Source organism: Pseudophryne corroboree, chromosome 2 (assembly GCF_028390025.1).
Source record: "Pseudophryne corroboree isolate aPseCor3 chromosome 2, aPseCor3.hap2, whole genome shotgun sequence".
NCBI lineage: Eukaryota > Metazoa > Chordata > Amphibia > Anura > Myobatrachidae > Pseudophryne > Pseudophryne corroboree.
In genome coordinates, this window is record NC_086445.1 from 803,015,230 (window position 1) to 803,035,201 (window position 19,972).

General features: G+C 45.4%; 1 protein-coding gene across 2 annotated transcripts in view; it reads right to left on the bottom strand.

Moving 5' to 3' along the window:
- The window catches only part of LOC135049281 (amine oxidase [flavin-containing]-like), a 198,747-nt gene that overhangs the window by 26,073 nt on the left and 152,702 nt on the right, over window positions 1-19,972 (bottom strand). For both annotated transcript variants that reach the window (XM_063955625.1, XM_063955626.1), the window contains exons 9-10: window positions 8,494-8,590; window positions 6,454-6,507 (exon numbers count right to left, since the gene is read on the bottom strand). In XM_063955625.1, coding sequence (XP_063811695.1) covers window positions 6,454-6,507; window positions 8,494-8,590 — 151 coding nt within the window. The remainder of the gene's footprint in view (window positions 1-6,453; window positions 6,508-8,493; window positions 8,591-19,972) is intronic.

A 19,972-nucleotide genomic window follows, 5' to 3' on the forward strand; every position in this document is an offset into this window, starting at 1 on the left:
TTGGCCTGAGAGAAAGGAGTCATGAAAAATCTCGTCTCGACTGAGTTAAGCCGCGTCCACCTCCTCGCCTTCCTTCTCCTTCTTCTGATGTTGATCCTGTGCAGATAAATCGCTCCAAGTTGTCCGCAAAAGAGAAACAATGTCGTCATCAGATGAATCTCTGTATGTACTGTGGAGAAAGTGATCACCAACTGACAACCTGTTCCAAACATCCAGGAAACGGACGTTCCTAGTCTCTGGAGGAGGGTCGAAGCTAGGAAGCGTAAAAACCTCTCCAAGCAAGAAGGATTCCATTATCTATGTTTCTCTGCAGCTTCCCACTGGTTCTGAAACTTTTCCTGCTCTACTAGTTTCCGGCGCTGCAGAAAATTTAATTTTGGCTGACCTGGTGTGCAAACATCAGATACCTACTAGGAAGCTTTCTGAAGCCATCACTCTAACAGCAGTAGATGGTAGTCCTATACCTCATGGGACTATTCTCCAAGAGACTTGCAATTTAACCCTCCAGGTGGGGGTGTTACATTCTGAGATTCTCTCATTCTTAGTTATCTCTAGAGCAACTCATACTCTTGTTCTCTGACTTCCTTGGCTCCAGCAGCATAATCCTTAATTGGACTGGACTTCCATGCAAATTCTTCCTTGGGGTTCTAAGTGTCATGACAAGTGTCTTCGCAAGGTCATTCCAGCTCATGAAGCGGAGGTTCCTATTCTTGATAATCTCCCTGAGCAATACCACCCATTTGCTGATGTCTTTAGTAAGGGAGGAGCAGACAAGTTACCACTGCATAGAGAATGGGACTGCCGCATTAACCTTATATCTGGCAAAACTCCACCCAGAAGAACTTATCCTTTGTCCATTCCCGAAACAGCTGCTATGTCTGAGTACATCAAGGAGAACCTTGAGAAAGGCTTCATACGTCCCTCATCTTTGCCTGCAGGAGCAGGTTTCTTCTTGTATCAATTACAGGGGGTTAAATGACATTACAGTCAAGAATTGCAACCCGCTACCCTTAATTACTGAACTTTTCGATCAGGTTAAAAGAGCTACAATTTTTTCAAAACTGGATCCAAGAGGGCCACATAATTTAAATTTGTATACATGCCAGCGATGAATGGAAGACCGCATTTGACACCCGCGTTGGGCATTACGAGTATTTGGTAATGCCATTCTGTCTCAGTAATGCACCAGCAGTGTTCAAGCACTTCGTCAACGAAATCTTCCTAGATTTAATGTACCAATCCGTTGTGGTATATTTAGAGGACATTTTAATCTTCTCCCGTGACCTACAAACTCATAGTCAGCAGGTCCAAGAAGAGCTCAGAAGATTGAGGAAGCATAAATTGTTCTGCAAACTTGAGAAGTGCATCTTTGATGTGCCATCCATTGCATTCTTGGGTTACATTATTTCCGGTTCTTATCTGCGCATGGATCCAAAAAATGTCAAGGCCATTCTCTCTTGGAACGAACCTTCAACTCTCAAGGCAACTCAACACTTCCTAGGGTTTGCCAATTATAATAGAAAATGTATTCGTGGCTTCTCAACTTTGGTGGCTCCTATCACAGTTCTCACTAGCAAAAATGCCAACCTAACTGTTTGGCCTCCCGAAGCAAAACAAACTTTTTTTTATTGAAAGAAGCATTCACTTCAGCCCCTGTGCTTCGGCAACCAGATATTACTCGGCCATTCATCCTGGAAGTCGACGCTTCTTCTGAGGGCGCGGAAGCAGTTCTTTCTCAGCGATTCTCTGATAAGAAAATTCATCCTTGTGCCTATTTTTTAAGAAAATTCTCTTCCACTGAGAAGAATTATCCTATTGGGGAAAAGGAATTATTGGCAATTAAACTTGCTTTTGAAGAGTGGCGATACCTCTTAGAAGGAGCTCAATTCTCAATTACCGTTTTTACAGATCGGAATCTTCTGTTCCTCAAGAGTCTTCAATGCTGCTCTCCTCACCAGGCACAGTGGTATCAATTCTTTTCTCACTTCAATTTCAAGCTCACCTAACATCCTGGCTCCCAGAATGGGAAGGCGGATGCTCTCTCCCGTTCCCTCTGCCCTGAAGAGGAACTTTTCCTGGAAGAACCTTGTACCATCCTCAATCCGCCAGTTTTTGCTTCAACCAAAATGAACTCTACTCCTCATCCTTGTAAGACTTTCTTTGCTCCCAATCTTCGCAAGCAACTTCTACAATGGTCACACTTCTCTCTCTTCTCAGGTCATGTAGGGACTCAAAAAACTTTGAAATTCCTGAGAAGATCCTTTTGGTGGTCCACCATGCAACAAGACACTCAAGCTTTCATTGTCTCCTGTGTTAGATGCACCCAGCATAAGTCGTCCCGTCAAGCACCTGTGGGTCCATTACACCCATTATCCATTCCAGTTCGTCCATGGACGAAAATATCAATGGACTTCGTCACTGATCTTCCTCTATCACAGGGAAAGAACACCGCCTGGGTCATTTTCGACCACTTCTACAAAATGGCGCATTTTATCCTGCTTTCTGGTCTGCCATCTGTTCCTCAACTCTCCAAGTTGTTTATCTCTGAGATCTCCAGTCTTCATGGATTACCAAGAGAAATAGTTTCGGATATGGAGTCCAATTCGTTGCAAAGTTCTGGAAATCTCTTTGCTCTTCTCTTCAAATCAAGTTGAAGTTCTCCACAGCTTACCATCCCCAGAGTAATGGACAGACTGAGCGAGTTAACCAATATTTAGAGAGATTCCTCTGCATGTTTCTTTCATCCTCTCAAGATAACTGGGTCGATTTACTCCCCTGGGCCGAATTCTCTCACAATAATACTTATCATTCCTCTTCGGATTCAACACCCTTCTTCACCGTTTTTGGGCAACATCCATGGGTCCCAGAATTCCAGTCCATACCGCCTCTGGACGTACCAGCAGCTCAAGCTGCGCTTAAAGACTTTTCCTCAATTTGAAAATCAGTCCATTCTGCATTAAAAAAGTCTTCCAAGCGATACAAACTATTTGCGGATCAGAAGAGAAAAGTTGTTCCTCATCTTCCAGCTGGTGACAGAGTGTGGCTCTCCACACGAAACCTTCGTCTTCGAGTACCACCTATGAAATTTGCACCCCGGTACATTGGTCCATTCACCATTCAGAAGGTAATCAACCCTGTCGCCTTTCAGCTCAAACTTCCTCCTTATCTCTGCATTTCAAACTCCTTCCATGTCTCCCTACTCAAGCCTCTGATCCTGAATCGGTTTCAGTCTCAAACTCCCTCTGGTCCTAAGGTGCACACTCAACGTGGTGTCGAGTTCGAAATTGAAAAGATCCTGGACTCCCGAATCTGCTACAGACGTATTTAGTACCTCATTGACTGGAGAGGATATGGACCTGAGGAGAGATCTTGGATTTTCGGGAAGGATGTCTATGCTCTTCTTCTTGTTAAAAGATTCCATTCCAGGTTTCCGCAAAAGCCAAAGAAGCATCCAGTGGCCGCTCCTAAAAGAGGGGGTACTGTCACAAAACAGAGGTTTACAGCGCTTCCCAGTTGCACTTTGACCTACCTGTGGCGCAGTCCAAAGCACTGTCCACCACTCGCTGGTCCATCTGGCATCCCGCACTGTCAGTCACTGCATCCATTTCAGGATAGTTAGGCTTCGGCTCCTTCCCGGCCTGCTAGGCCTCAGTCCACTCTGCAGTGAACTCTCCAACCAGGTAGTGTTTCCCTGACATGTGATCCCTTCAGCCTATCACCAGATAACAAGGGGAATATATATTCCAACTCCAAGCACTGGGAAGATGTCAGTGCTTTGCTGTCGTCAAGCCTGTAGAGAGCTCCAGCAATCTCCTGCTTAAAGAGACAGTGCATTCCCAACTTCCGCACTTCCTGACTCCGATCTCCAGGATATCTGCAAGCCTGCATCTTTGGTTATCTCATCTCCAGGATGTTTGCAAACCTGCATCGCTGGATATCTCATCTCCAGGATATCTGCAAAGCTGCACTGCTGGTTATCCTATCTCCAGTATACTTGCAAACCTGCACTGCTGGTCAATACAATCTCCAGTATATCTGCAAGCCTGCATCACTGAGTATCCTATCCAGTTATCCTGCACTGCTGGTTCAATCCCAGATTCCAGCTATCCTGAACTGCTGGTTCAATCCCAGCTTCTAGCTATCCAGCTATCCTGCACTGCTGGTTCAATCCCAGTTTCCAGCTATCCTGTACTGCTGGTTCAATCCCAGCTTCCAGCTATCCAGTTATCCTTAACTGCTGGTTCAATTCCAGCTTCCAGCTATCATATACTGCTGGTTCAATCCCAGCTTCCAGCTATCCTGTACTGCTGGTTCAATCCCAGTTTCCAGCTATCCAGCTATTCTGAACTGCTGGTTCAATCCCAGCTTCCATCTATGAACTCCTACCACAAGTGTCACTCAACTATCATTTCACTGGTATCCCCAGTGTTTTACAGTAGTTCCCCGTAGTTGTACAAACCCCTGTGGCCAGCCATAGACCTTAGCCGAACCTGCCACGCCTGTATGAGCAGGTCATATATCAAGCCAGCACTATTCCGTCCTCGGGACTCCAGCCAACTAGTTAGTAGAGCTCGTTCGGTTCCACAAGTACCAAAAACCGTGACAAACACAAAGAGACCAGGAGATTATGTGGTATGAAATGTCGATACCAAAATGTTGACATTGTCTAAATGCTGACATTTAGAATATTGCCATGGACAATGGGCCTAATTCAGATGTGGTTGGAGGTCCAGTGTACGCCACAAAGTACCAATGCACATGCACAGTATGGGTCTATGATGTTGGACGCAGATCATCAGCAAACTTTCACTAATTGACAGTCTGCTGCTGTTTGAGGGTAAGAAGTGGAGTGGCGATGGCATCCATTTCCCAAAATGGAGGCGTTTCACTGCCATTTTAGGAGGAGTTATGAGACCAGGATCTTCGTCGGAAGTCTGAGATTTCCTGTCCTCTTTGTTTCATCTGTTGGGGACAACTTGCGTGACCCTATGGGTCATGCAGCTGGTCAATGGTGTTGCAGATGATCCTAGAAGTCCTAGGATCACTAAAGCTGCATTAATTTATTAGGGCTGTGGCTTCCATGTAAGCAGCAGTGATAGCAACTCCAACCTCATCTGAATCAGGCCCATTTTGTTGACATGTGAAATGTTCCTGTTGAGCATGTCGACATACCATATTAACAGTATTTAAGCCCTAATCCTACCATAAACTAGCTGCAGCCTAACCCTAGCCCTAACCTAAACCTAACTACAGCTTTACCCTATCCCTAAACCTAACACACAGTGACTGACATTCACAATCTTTTCATTATGTCCATGTCAACTTTTCGAATGTCAACATTTTGTCAATGTCGACATTCTGGTATCTTCATTCTGAATGTCAACACAATGATGACATACCCTAGGAAGCCCTTTTTCCACACTCACACGGAAAGTTTCATAATCCCATAAGCAACACAAGAGAAATTCTCTTCTATCAACAATGTTATTACTTTCTGTGTCCTTTTCTACCTGTAAAAGTTCCTAAAAGTTCATAAAAGTAAGACCACAGAGACAGAGCCCTCCCATTGCTGGCTGGTTCTACACACATCAACCCCATGGACTCAAAGACACAAATTCCTTCACTTCCTCAGAGAGGCTGGATATACACACATGGCTGTTTACTATACAAGATTGGATAAGTATAGGAACATTATGGAGACTTTATATTAGTTTAGTTAATAATTTGTGGTATCAGTGTTTCATGTGGATTGTTCTATTATCTTAACTAGGTGGGCTAAACTGGGAACACACAAGGCTGATGGATCGGCCATCTTGCTGATCTGCTGAATTATCTCACGATCGGTAAGTGCATACACACTTACCAATCGTTGGCCCAATGTGCTAAGCCTGATGTCACAACTGGGCGGGCATTTACATCTGTTTACCAGTTGTGGTGTGTGCCACTGGCGGCCTCTGCAGCAAGTGTATGGGTGGTCTGCAGTCCATTCGTACACACAGAACGATACATTGATACAGTACTGCCAGTACTAACTTCTGGCTGAGGCAATGATGGGCTCTGCCGGGCAGCTCAGACATGGCATGGCCCGTGACCAACGGAGACGCTGCTGCATGACATCATATAGATTTGTTCTCATACAGTATTATTGCAGTCTCTCCAAACAACCCCTCTCGCAGCGCCAGGTACCATGCATCTCTGCAAGAGTCAGATGCACATAGGATGCACCGGGAGACTGCACTGATTAATTTGATATGTGACACTTGTATATTTGTGTGTGACTGAGTGTGAATTTGCATACGAAGTGCTACAGTGCAGCGGCTGCAGCTTTTTTCCATGTCAAGTTTCTAAAAACACACCAAGCGGTATTGCAGCATGTTAAGACAGGGCTTTGTAGCGGCGTCTGAGGCAGGCCCATTGTGTTTTCAAAAATCCCAACAAAATAAAAACTTTTACCTTTCATCTTTTGTGAGATGGACTAGTCTTCTTGATTTGCGAGCAAGAATGAATCTAAAGTAATAAAAATAAAAGATACATCATATTTTTTATTTTCTGATTTTTAATAAGACATTTTAATTCTATCTCCCTAAAATAAAATAAAAATTAAACTATTAATTAGAATATTTCTTTATGTATGAATTTAATAAAATAATGGTGTCAATTAAAAAAGTGAGTTTTGTGCGTGCACCCGAGAAATACAACATTCAATAAATGGCAATTTGCGGGACTCATGGTGAGGTTGCACGACTTTTCTACAAATGCGATCTGAGATTGGGAAAACCATCCTGGTAACTGAGATTAGAGGACTATTTTAAGGGCTGTTAGTGCCATAAAGAAAGTACTGGAGGTCTTTAAAAGTTGTCAAAAGTATATTTGCACTTTTTATTAATTGGTCAGCATTTTGGGTTTGTATCTGTGGGATGCAGTTAAAATGCCAGAATCCTGACACCCGGTCAAATGCCGACAGAGGAAATCCCAGCCGCCGCCCTGTTCTCCTACTCGGCTGGTGGGTCTATGCCACCAACCGAGTGGGAATAGAACCTGTGGCGAGCGAAGTGAGCGGACTAGCTGCCTTGCTGCTGGGATTCCAGCAGGCGGGATGCCGCAGTCGGTATACTGACAGCCGGCATCCCGTCTGCCAGTAACACATATCGGATCCGTATAGATCCATATGCAAGTTTAAAAACCCCTTTCCATCAAAACAACACCTCCAAGAGTTAGGCCATTATTGAGGTTTTTAGAGAAATTCTCCTAAAAACTGACGTCTTTATTGGAATCGGCATGCGGGGTGGACTAGCCCTGTGCCGGGCGCTCCCCGCATGTCAGTGTAATGGATCGTAGACGTACGATTTTTTGCACATCTATGATCCATGCTGAATTAGGCCCGTGTCCAAACATTTTACCTGTAAAGACTGATTGTCCCAACCTTATCACCTGTTCAGGGGTGTGCACACAAAAATGCAACTTTTCTCTGAAAAAGCAATGCAAGTTTGGAATTGAATTGGAAATTTAATTTGAAGAGTGAGTTCACAGTGAAAACGGCTCACAGGACCCAACTCGCACCTAATTGAATAAACCCCAATATGTGTCACTGAGCACAAGCAAATATTTATCCTATTTATTTATTGACACATACTGGAGATAATTCAACTAGGTGTGATTTGGGTCCTGCAAGCCGTATCAGTAACTATATCAGTGATTTCCAACTCGGGGGGCAATTCAGACTGGATCGCTGCAGCGGCAGCGATCGAAGTCTGAATGCGATTGCAGTCTGAATTACTTTGTGGGGTGCGCGCGCGCACACCCCAGGAGCCCAGTGAGATGCTAAAAGCATCTCAGGGCTGCAATAGTCTCTGCCTGATTGATAGGCAGAGGCAGTCGCAGGGCGGGTGGGGGCGTTAGAATGCAGTTGGTGGGTCGTGGTCTGGACAACGCAGGCGTGTCCAGACCGTTGCAGGGGCGGGCCACGGCGGCTGCGTGACGTCACATGCAGCTACTGCAACATAGCGGGTAGCTCCATGCTAACGCGCAGGAGCTGCGCAGGCAGGGAGCTACTCGCCAGGTGCAAAAGCATCGCTGCTGTGCAATGCTTTTTCACTCGTGCGGAAGGGGGGGGGGCAGAACCAGACATGCGGGGCGGACTAACCCTGTCCTGGGCGTCCCCCCGCATGTCCGAGAAACTGATCGTAGATGTGCTAAATTTAGCACATCTACGATCAGATCTGAACAAGGCATCCTTAAAGTGTTCAGGATATTCATACTTCAGCCCAAGTTAAATTAAATTGACTGAGTAAAGCCACCTGTGCTTAAGCATTGATATCCTTACACCTGGACTGCTAGGGTGCCTTGAGGCATATGTAAGTTATATGTAATTCACAAAGGAACAGTAGCCAAGAATGAACAGGTTTATCACTATACATATGCTATTACATAGTAAAAACTGTTATCAAACTATAAAACCAATGTATATTTATCAAACGTTGGAAAACATTATACCCCATAATAGCAGGCACTGTGCCATCTGGTTTGGTATCATCAAGGGTCAGACCAATTGGTGCATCTTCATCTTGAATAATCATGCTTCCACAATAATCTGTTGAACAATTGACATTACAGAAAACATTTTAGGCAGAAAGCGGCTAAGGAACTAGGCACACGGGCGTAGTATGGTATGTCAGCGGCCAGCATACCGACAGTGTGGTGAGCGCAAATGAGCCCCTTGCGGGCTCGCTGCGGGCATGGTGGCGCGCCACGCATGCCACACTATTTATTCTCCCTCCAGGGGGGTCGTGGACCCCCAAGAGGGAGAAAAAGTGACGGTATGCCAGCTGTCGGGATTCCGGCACCAGTATACTGTGCGCCGGGATCCCGACAGCCGGCAACCTGAAGACCACCCAGGCACACTAACAATTTATTATTATTGTCATTTCTAATCATGAATGAATGAATGAAAATATTGATTCTATATAAGTGCATATTTAACATGTTAAATTGATACATGGGACATTCCACATCAACAAATCCATTTTTTTTTTACCTTTGTGTTCTCAATTACTGTACAGTATATTGGATTTTGTATACTAAATGATCATAGCTGACTGCAAATCATGAATTTTACATTTTTATCTCATGTCGTTTTTTTATTGATCCAGATTTTAAAATGTCAAAAATCTACAAATTTTAGTATTTGTGAGAAGAAAAAAAAACTAGTTTTCTCAGACCAGGATTGATCTATTGTATATAAATGTGTCTTCATATCCTTTATCGCCATATAGCGCAAGATGCCTGGCATGACGTAGGCAATCCACTTTTGGAATCCTTTAGAACATCTTATCAATCTCTCCCAGCATTTAAATCTGTAAATACTCTCTGAAAACCCAGCTATTTATGAGAGCTTACCCTCCTTCTACAATCATTGATACAACCTGACAACTGTCCTACTTTCCACATTCAGCCATACTCACACCTCGTCTCAGCATTGCTCAATTCCCAATAGATATTACACTTGTTTTCATTTAGAACTTTTATTTTTGATTTGTTTTACTAATATCAGCTGCTGTAAAATACGGAAGCGCCTTACCAATATACAATAATAACACTAGTACTGTGTATTGAGTTGCAAGCACATATAATGCATTAAAAATGGGACTTTCATGGCCCAGTCATGTATAATGCAGTAATGCCATATTTTCCTCCATCCCACCCACCATCCCATCTCTCTTCTAATTTTCCCCTGTCTGTATCTTTCTTATTCTGTCTCCCTCCCCCCTTATCCCCGTATCTCTCTCCCTCCCCTTCCCCTCAATCATCTTCCCCCCTTTCCCTGGCTCTCTCTCTCTCTCTATCCTGTCTATCGCACAATGTTTACCAACCTATCAAGATATCTTTCTACGGGTCTGGGACTGAGGGTCGACAGCACAAAGGTCGACACACCTTAGGTCGACGCCAATTGGTCGACACACCTTAGGTCGACATGGAAAAAAGGTCGACATGGACAAAAGGTCGACAGGAACAAGGTCGACATGGAAAAAGGTCGACATGAGTTTTTTATGTTTTTTTGGTGTCGTTTTCTTCGTAGAGTGACCGGGAACCCCAATTAGTGCACCGCTTCGCTCGCCATGCTTCGGGCATGGTGCCTTCGCTCCGCTACCGCTTCGCTCGGCACACTTTACCGTTCCAATCGTAGTCCACGTGGATTGTTAAGTATGAAAAGGTTCAAAAAAAGAAAAAAAATCGTGAAAAACTCATGTCGACATTTTTCCATGTCGACCTTGTTCCTGTCGACCTTTTGTCCATGTCGACCTTTTGTCAAGGTCAACCTAAGGTGTGTCGACCAATTGGCGTCGACCTAAGGTGTGTCGACCTTTGTGCTGACGACCTGGAGTCCGGATACCTCTTTCTACACCACATATTCTCTCTCTCTTATTGCAGATATGGACAAAAGGCTGTTGTCTCTGCATCCATTTCCTGTTGCTCTCATCCAACACCAAGAGTGACATGCCCTTCAGCCTCTCCATATAGTCAGAGGACACAGGGCTGATGCCCTGATTCAGCAAGTAGACTTTTACAGTTGCGGTGGGTCAGTCATCTTGATGACTCTCTGTATTGGGTGCCCGGTACTGGCCTTTTTTGACATTCACACCCTGGTGAGTATAGCCCGATCTCTGCTGCTTTCAGAGGGGTAGAGTGGGATCCGCAGCTTTGCCTAAGTGTCCTGATGCATGGTCAAGTGCTGCCATATTTCCTTAGTGGTGGAGGCGCATTACTGTCCATCTCTCTCAGTGCACACAGCTTTGTAAAAGTACAGTATATTGTACATATTATATACTGTATACAGGGGAGGACTTACTAAGCCTTGAAAAGTGATAAATTTAATGGTGATAAAGTACCAACCACTAGGACGACCACTATTGGTCGACATGTACTAGGTCGACACAGGAAAAAAGGTAGACATGGACTAAAGGTCGCTTGAGTTTTTTTACTTTTTTGGTGTCGTTTACGCTGTTAATTCAGCGGGAACCCCCAATTGGTGCACTGTGTCCCCTTACATGGTTTGCTTCGCTCACCATGCTTCGTGCAGGTTACTATTCCCAATCGCAGTCCACATGGATCGTAAAGTATGAAAAAGTTCCACAAATTATAAACAAAATGAAAAAATCATATTGGCCGTTTCCGATGTCGACCTTTGCCATGTTGAACTTTTGTCAGTGTTGACCTTTTAACCATGTTGACCAAATGCATGTCGACCTATTGACTGTCAATCTGCCAACCGGGTGAAAGCGTGCACAGTTTTATCATTAACTCTTTTGTAAATCTTGGCATTTTAGTAATGGTAATCTAGGGATAGCCAACCTTTGAAGCCCAGTCACAGACACAAGTGCACCTACTGTTTGCCAAAATTATAAGATTGAAAATAAAATGGCTCAGACTGATGGCACTACACACAAAAAAATTCAAGAGGGGTAAAAATGCTTTGGCATATCATCACAGCTGAGTTACATTTATATGATAGCATGAGAACGCAATCCTTGACAGTAACCACTCTTTCAAATCCTGGGAATTTATATTTTAAGACTGGGTTGTTATATGGCAATGACTAGTTCTATTTTGGCAGGAGTAATTTATTTACCCACTTGAATACTATTGGATTTATTTTATTTGCTTTTTATTATGTATGTCACAAACCCAGTTTCTAGCACCCTGGCTCTTACCCCATACCATCTCAGAGCGCATCTCAGAGCTTTTCGGGAACTCCTCTTGCTGCTCATGATCCTGGCATTCTTCTCCTGTCTCCTGTTGGCCTGTAGGTGCCGCCATATTGGACAACATCACCTGACTGGTCTCGAGCCAATCCAGAAGCAGACTCAGGTCTCATGACACTGCCATCAAATCCACTGTTGTTATACCTTATAAAGCCAGTGTCCAGAGCCTCTGCAGGTTGTCAGTGCAACATCACTTCTTATCAGCTTCTGGCTACAGAGTGCACCTGAAAATCATTCTTGCTCCAGTGATCCGGTTCTCAAGCACCCTCCTTCTATCTGGGCTAGTCAGTATTCTTCCTGTCTGCTCATTAAGCTATAAACAATCAGCAGCTACAGTTCTTCAACCTAAGTAATAAAGCTGACCAATTTTCACAGGTTCCATCCTGCTCCTGTTTCCAGTCTGAATCTCCTGTGCTTTAATCCTGTTTCCTGAGCTCCACTCCATTTAACTCCATAACGGATCAAGTTGCTAGACAGTGGATCACTCTGTGGTCTGTCTCTGTTCAATTCACTGACAGCATGTATACCCTTTCTGCTTCAAAATTTGGGAAAATCACAGTGCGTCTAAGAATTAAAGGTGAAACAGTTATTATGGACATCAGAGACGTCTTGTTCGTGCCAGAGTTGGGAAGCAATCTCATTGCTATAAGCGTCCTGGAGAAAAAGTGTTACAGAGTCCAGTTTGCAAAAGGCAAATGTATGGTGCAAAATAAGAAAGGGACTGTAATTGCTTCAGCAACCTGGTGCAACCAACTGGATGTTCTAGACACCGAGTAGTGTTCTGCATTTGTGGCCTCTGATTCAAACCAGTCAATAGAACTGTGGCAGAGGTGCCTAGATCATCTTGGATATGACAACATCCACAAACTACTCAATGGAATGGCAACTGGAATCACTGCGAGTAATACTAGAGACCTGTGTGTGAGAGTTGTATAAAAGGAAAGCAGACTCGCACCTCATTTCCTATGTCTATTAGTAGAGCGGAAATACCACTAGCCCTAGTGCATACTGATGTATGTGGTCCGATGGAGATAGAATCAATGAGTGGCTACAGGTATTTTATAACATTTATTGATGATGCCACAAGGATGACACATGTAAATTTCATGAAACCTAAAAGTGAAGTTGTCAATAAAATTGTGGAATACAAGAACCTGGTGAAGACTCAGACGGGTCTGAAATTAAAAGTCTTGAGATCCGGCAATGGCAGAGAGTATGACAACAGACTTTTAGCAGAGTTTTTTTGAGTTCCTGAAAAATATGGCATACAGCATCAACTAACAATTGCCTACACGCCAGAACAAAATGGTGTGAGTCTGCATGCAAATCGTACGATTGTTGAGAGAGCATGGACTATGTTAAGTGATGCAGGCCTGAAGAAAAGCTTTTGGGTGGAAGCAGTGTCTACTGCAGTATATCTTAAAAACGTGCGCCCACAGTAGCCGTAAAAGGTAAAATGCTACTGTAGGCGTGGACCATGAAAAAGCCAGCTGTCAATTATCTCCGTGTCTTCAGCTGTAAAGCTTATGCACATATACCTAAGGAGAAAAGACGGAAATTAGATCCAAAGTCAATGGAATGTATTATGCTAGGATACTGCGAAGAAAGCAAAGGAGAGAGTCTTCTAAAGTCTAGAGATGTGGTCTTCCATGAGACAGCACCAATCACTGGAACAGTGGAACAAGAATGACAGCAACAATATGTATCGCTGGATGTACAGGCAGTGGAAATCATGTCTGAACCTGAAAGTGTTCATGCAGATATCCAATCAGGAAACAGGAGTTCCATGTGGAGCAATAAAGGTGTTCCATCCAAAAGATACAGTGAGGAATATGCAAATATAGCTTACTGTGAACCCCAAAATATACAGGAAGCAAAATCAAGTAGCGACTGGAAATAATGGAAGTCAGCAATAGATACAGAGCTGTCAGCTCTGGATGATAACAGTACATGGACTGTAGTTGACAGGCCAAATAACCATACGACAATAAAGAACAAGTGGGTCTTTTGCAGAAATCTGAATGCGGATGGGACTATAGCTCATTATAAAGCCCACCTTGTTGCTAAAGGATACACACAAAAATCCAGAATCGACTACAGAGAGATCTTTTCACCTGTCACAAGGTACAGCACCATGAGGTTAGTTATTGCCATTGTTACACTTGATGATTTATTGTTATACTAGTTAGACTTTGATTCTGTATTCCTGAATGGAGAGGTAACTGAGGAGCTTTATATGGAACCACCTGAACATTATGACGAGAGTATGTTCCAAGAGGGAAAAGTTTGCCTCTTAAAGAAATCTTTGTACGGCCTAAAGCAAAGTGGTGTGTAAAGCTGGATGCTGTGCTGCTAGAGATGAACTTTGTTAGGTCAGAGACTGATCACTGCTTACTGTATATCACAAAACTATAGAAGAAAAACGGTTCATTATAGTTGTGTATGAGGATGATCTATTGCTAGCAGGTCAAGAAGAGCACATTACTGATATAAAACAGCAGCTGAAACAAAGATTCAAGCTAAAGGATCTAGGCCCTGCAAATCATTTGTTAGGCATGAGAATTGTACAAAACCTGAAAGATGGGACTGTTACAATTGATCAACAGACATATATTCAAGCAGTACTTCGCAAGTATGGAATGTCTGATGCAAAACCAGTGACAAAAGCATAAAGATGTTAAAGGCCATGTCACCAACCAGCCAGGAGGAGATAGAGGAAATGAGAGAGGTTCCTTATCAAAATGCTGTTGGTAGCTTAATGTATGCATGTATTGGGACTTGCCCCGACATCACACATGCAGTGAGCCGGGCAAGCCAGTTTGCAATTAACCCTGGGAGGCAACACTGGATTGCAGTCAAATGAACATTAAGGTAATTAAAAGGTACAAGTTCACTAAAGTTGATGTTTACAAAGTCCAAAGGTACAACTTTGGAAGTTTTCTGTGATGCTGATTGGGGATCAGATGTTCCTACTTGGGATACTTGTTCATTTTGGCAGGCACAGCCGTCAGCTGGGCAAGCAGAAAACAACCAACTTTTGGCCTATCCACCACTGAGGCGGAGAAGATGGCACTTACAGAAACTGCAAAAGAAGCTTTATGGATAAAGGAGACTTTATGTGAGCTTAGCCTTTACCAAATGCAGACAAACAATGGCAGTTGCTCGGTCATTCCTGGAGATAATTATATATCAGGTGCTAGAAAGGGGGAGGGGTCACAGACAAACAACAGACAGAAAGGGGGGGGGGAAATCCCCACCCCTAAATTTCCCCCAGCACACAAAAAACTACCTGTAACCATACCTGAACCTATCTGGTAATAGAAATTCAGAGTATTAGTCACACATGTTTGCAAACGCATGTTTAGCTGCTGAGCCACTTCACAGCTTCCCGGATATCAGCAGTCCTAACACTACATAATAGCAGTGCCCACATAGGTCCATGTAATTTGTCACAGTAGGCCTCATGATAGAGGCTATTACTAAAACACATCCAGACAGAGAGCTAACTTACCCGGGAGCCACCCCCAGGATCTCCCTTTACCACAGTAAGACTATCAACATTGCATGTGATAAAAAGGGAGCAATTGATTTGTCTTCCAGCACCAAGCATTATGGATGGTCTAAACCAGGCATGTCCAACCTGCGGCCCTCCAGCTGTTGTGGAACTACATATCCCAGCATGCCCTGACACAGTTTTGCTGTCAGAGAATGTTAAAGCTGTGTCAGGGCATGTTGGGATGTGTAGTTTCTCAACAGCTGGAGGCCCGCAGGTTGGACAGGCCTGGAACACATTGTGGGGGAAAAGTGGGGGATAAAAAGCCTGTCAATGTGGAATACATAGCAAGCAAGAGCAATGCTGCTGATATGTTGACAAAGGGACTGTCATCACACTTGCTGAATATTTTCATGACAAAATATGGACTGGAATACTTTGGAGAAATGTTGATTTGTTTTACTGTTTGCTTACCATGCTTTATTAATGTGTTTTCGGTTACAGGAAATGTTTTTGATAAAGTGTTATGCAAGTGTATGTAACCGGAGACAGCCTTGAGCGAGGAGAGGTGTTAGACAGTGGATCACTCTATGGTGTGTCTCCGTTCCCAGCACTAGAGGCAGCTTTACTGTTCTAGTGTTTTCCCTCCTACTGTTAGCTCAGTGCAGGGGGAGGTGCTTAGTGCACAGTCTGAGAGAGTTCTTCCTGGAAGAGACAACTGCACTGACGTGCAGCTTCTGCTCTACTGAGTGTGTGATCTTGTTTAGCCCGCAACCACACCCTGTGTGTATGCAGCCGCATCCTGTGTGTACGAAGACACTGTGTTAACTCTGTACTGCTTCACATGTATACTGTGAGTTCCTGCTGCTGCAGAACATCCTCTATATACTACAAGCTGTTATTTACAGTATATTATCGAAATAAACCAATCATCACGGTTAAGTGCTGTTGTGTGGACTAACATCCTTATCAGACACTGCAACACTCTGCCAACACAAGTCTGGTTCCAGTTCAGGTTAAGTTGCTGACTCCATTCCAGTTCAAGTCTGGTTCCAGTCCAGTTAAAGTTTCTGACTCCATTCTGATTCAAGGCTGGTTCCAATCCAGTTTTAGTTCCTGACTCCATTCCAGTTCAAGTCTCTGATTCCAGTCCAGTCCAAGTTAATTCTTCAGTCCTTTGGCTCATTCTGTTCTTCCTTCTAAACAATGGTGGCTGCAGTTCACACCACATACTGCACGGGGGAGCAGGATAGCACATATGAACATACATGCAGGGATGTATGTAACATATGTGCTGGCTGCAGGTGTTCGGGGATCGGCTGTACTGTGTGTCTTCCAGCCACCGCTGAACCAGGGATGTTGCATTCGGCTCCACTCTCCTTCACAGCCCCCAGATTCTTGTGAAAACAAACCAATGGGAGCATGGGGGAGAGCTCAGCAGGAGGTGTAATGCTGTATGCTGAGTTTCGGGTTCAGCGGCAGCTGTAAGAAGACATGCAGCTCTGCCAATTCACGGACACCTGCAGCTCGCACATATGTTACATACATCCCTGCATGTACAGTATGTTCATATGTACTATCCCGCTCCCAGGGCCGGTGCTAGGGTGTTCGGCTCCCTCCTGCAAAAAAATGAATTTGTGCCCTTCCTCACATACATCTAATAGGGACAGATGCGTGCCGCAGGCACGCAACAAAAATTTAGGGGCGTGGCTTCATGGGGAAGGGGCGTGACCACAGAATATAATATTATCTGTCCCCATTCCTGGCACCTGTGCTACCACATTACCTGTAACCAGCCCTGACGCTTGTGTCACCTGATTATTTGTCCCCAGTGTCACCCCACAATTTGTCCCCAGTGTCACCTCATTATCTGTCCCCAGTGTCACCCCATTAGCTGTCCCCATTGTCACCCCATAATCTGTCCCAAGACTCAGCCCCTTATCTGCCCCGTGTCACCCCATGATTAACCTGAGGCACCCTGTCACGATGCAGCCCTAGGACGCCGTGCCTGTGTTTCCCAGCAGTTGCACCCCGGCTGTGAGTGTGACTCATGGCTGAGCTGTCAGTCACCGCATGCCCCGCCCCCATCTGCCGGATTGTTAGACAGCGCAACCTGTCCTCACGCAAGGCTCTACCGGCAGAATGGAGAGCGGCTCACCCTCCCTGCCTCCTTACCACTGCACTGCATGTCATGAAGCTGCCCTCACGCAAGGCTCCAGAGGCAGGGAGGAGAGCCGCTCTCCATTCTGCCGGCACCGCTGCCTGTCACACAAAGTGACAGACGCAGCGGCAAAAGGCAGCACCAGCGCACATCAGCAAGGTCTGTAAAGCAGGGAGAACGCCTATCCAGCACGGCACTTCCCTGCATTGCAGACCTTGCTGAGCGGGTAGCGCCGGCCCGGGTACTACCCCTGCCCCCCTTACACGCATACTACACTGCAGCTGTTACCCTGAACCACACTTCCCACACACTACATTGCCGCTACCCTGCATCCCCCTCCCCGCACACACAAAACTACCACCGCTACCCTGCACCCCACACACTACATCGCTGCTACCCTGTATCCCCCTCCCTGCACACATTAATATGACACTTCTCTCCCAGCACACATTAATAGGACACCACCACCCCTCCCCCAGCACACATTAGTATGACCCCTTTCCCCAGCAAACATTAATGACCCCCATCCCCAAGCAGAGAGTAATACCCCTTTTCCACTAGCTTTAAAAACAAGGGTAAATGCGCAGGGGCGCGCATTTACCCGTGTTTTTTCCTAGTGGAAAAGGGTCCCCCTGTAAATTCCCGGATCAAGTGATCCGGGAATCCTACCCGGGTAGCTTGCCGGGTTGAACACGTGTTCAACCCAGTAAGCTGTGTAGTGTGAACGGGAGCCGTGTCGATGCGACACGGCTCCCGTTCACAGTGAATGGAAGGGCGGTGCTTGGAGATCATATGATCTCCCAGCGCCGCCCCTGCCGCATCAGCAACTCGGAAATATGCCGGGTTGGTGAGCGCTGTGGGAAAGGGGGCTGTAGCACGGGTCGCAGCCGTGTCAGGCTCCCGGCTGCGACCAGTGCTACAGATGGAAAAGGGGTTTAATAGGGAACCCCTCCCCCTCCCACATTAATAGGACCCCCCTCCCCAAGTTTAGATTAATAGGACACCATCCCCCTCCCCAGCACACATTAATAGGACCCCCCTCTCCAAGCACACATTAATAGGACACCCCTCCCCCTCCCACAGTAATAGGACCCCCCCCTCCCCAAGCACAGGTTAATAGGACACCCCTCCCCCCTTCCTCCCCAAGCACAGATTAATTGGACACCCCTCCCCTTCCCCAGCACACAGTAACAGGACCCCCCCTCTCCAAGCACAGGTTAATAGGACACCCCTCCCCCTCCCACAGTAATAGGACCCCCCCTCCCCAAGCACAGGTTAATCGGATACCCCTCCCCCTCCCAAGCACACATTAATAGGACTTTGTTTATCTGCAGCAGCACTAACCTGAGCCTTGGCTCCTCGTGTGGCTGGCTGTTAGTGCTGCTTCTCTTCTCACGCTGCTAGCTCCTCCACTACACACAGGTCAGTGTGTATCACATGTCTTCCTGTGCAGTGGTTGCACTGCCCCTACTTGATTCCACCACTGACGGACAGGGAGGGGAGAGAGGTGGGCGGTGCTGAAGACTGTGCTGTGTCTTCAGTCACAGAGGGGAGGGAAGAGAGGTGGGCGACACTGCTGCTCGTCTTCCTACTTTACAAGTGCAGCGGGGTGGAGCAAGCAGGAAGGGGGGAGGGCCAGGAAGCAGGGGGAGATTAAGAGCCTTTGAGTACGTCTGGCGGCGCCGCAGCCAGTTACAACAGTGTGACAGGCGCTGCGCGTCAGCAAGGTTGCGGAGCAGGGACAGCGCCTCTCTGCCCCAGTGCCTCCCTGCTTTGCAGACCTTGCTGAGCGGGTAGCGCCGGGCCAGCCCGCTCCCCCCTGCAGTATGTGGTGTGAGCTGCAGCTGCCACTGCTTCTAACTCTGCATCCATTATACTGAGTACACTCTTTCATGAGTAGATCCTAAATTCTCCCACCTAAGTTCCTATATTCACAAGACACACCTGCCCAGCCAGGGGGACAGATCCGGGAACACAGAGTTCACCAGTCCTGACAATCTAATCCTAGTGCACATGTAGGCTTTTAAGTTTTTTAAAAAATAAAAACAATGCACTAAAACAGCAATTGTCCTGTGTTTTTTCATGTCTATTAGGTATTATGGGGGACATTTACTAAGCAGTGATAAGAGCGGAGAAGTGAGCCAGTGGAGAAGTGCCCATGGCAACCAATCAGCACTGAAGTAACATCTATAATTTGCATACCATAAAATTATACAGAGCTGCTGATTGGTTGCCATGTGCAACTTCTCCACTGGCTCACTTCTCCACTCTTTTCACTGCTTAGTAAATGTCCCCCTATGTATAAAAAAAAAGGACAACAAGATTGCCTTTCTCTTAAAACACGTGTTCAAGCTAAACTTTGATATAACGCTCTCTATTCACAGTAATTCTTTGAGTATACTACAAAGGGACTTGGTGAGAACATCAAATTGAAAAGTAACACTGCTCTATTTTTTTATTTTATTTATTATTTATGAATGAACTTGATTATATGAAATATCTAAAGATATCGATCTGTAGTGATGATTTATGTGTAGTGCCATCTTTCTATTTTGTTTT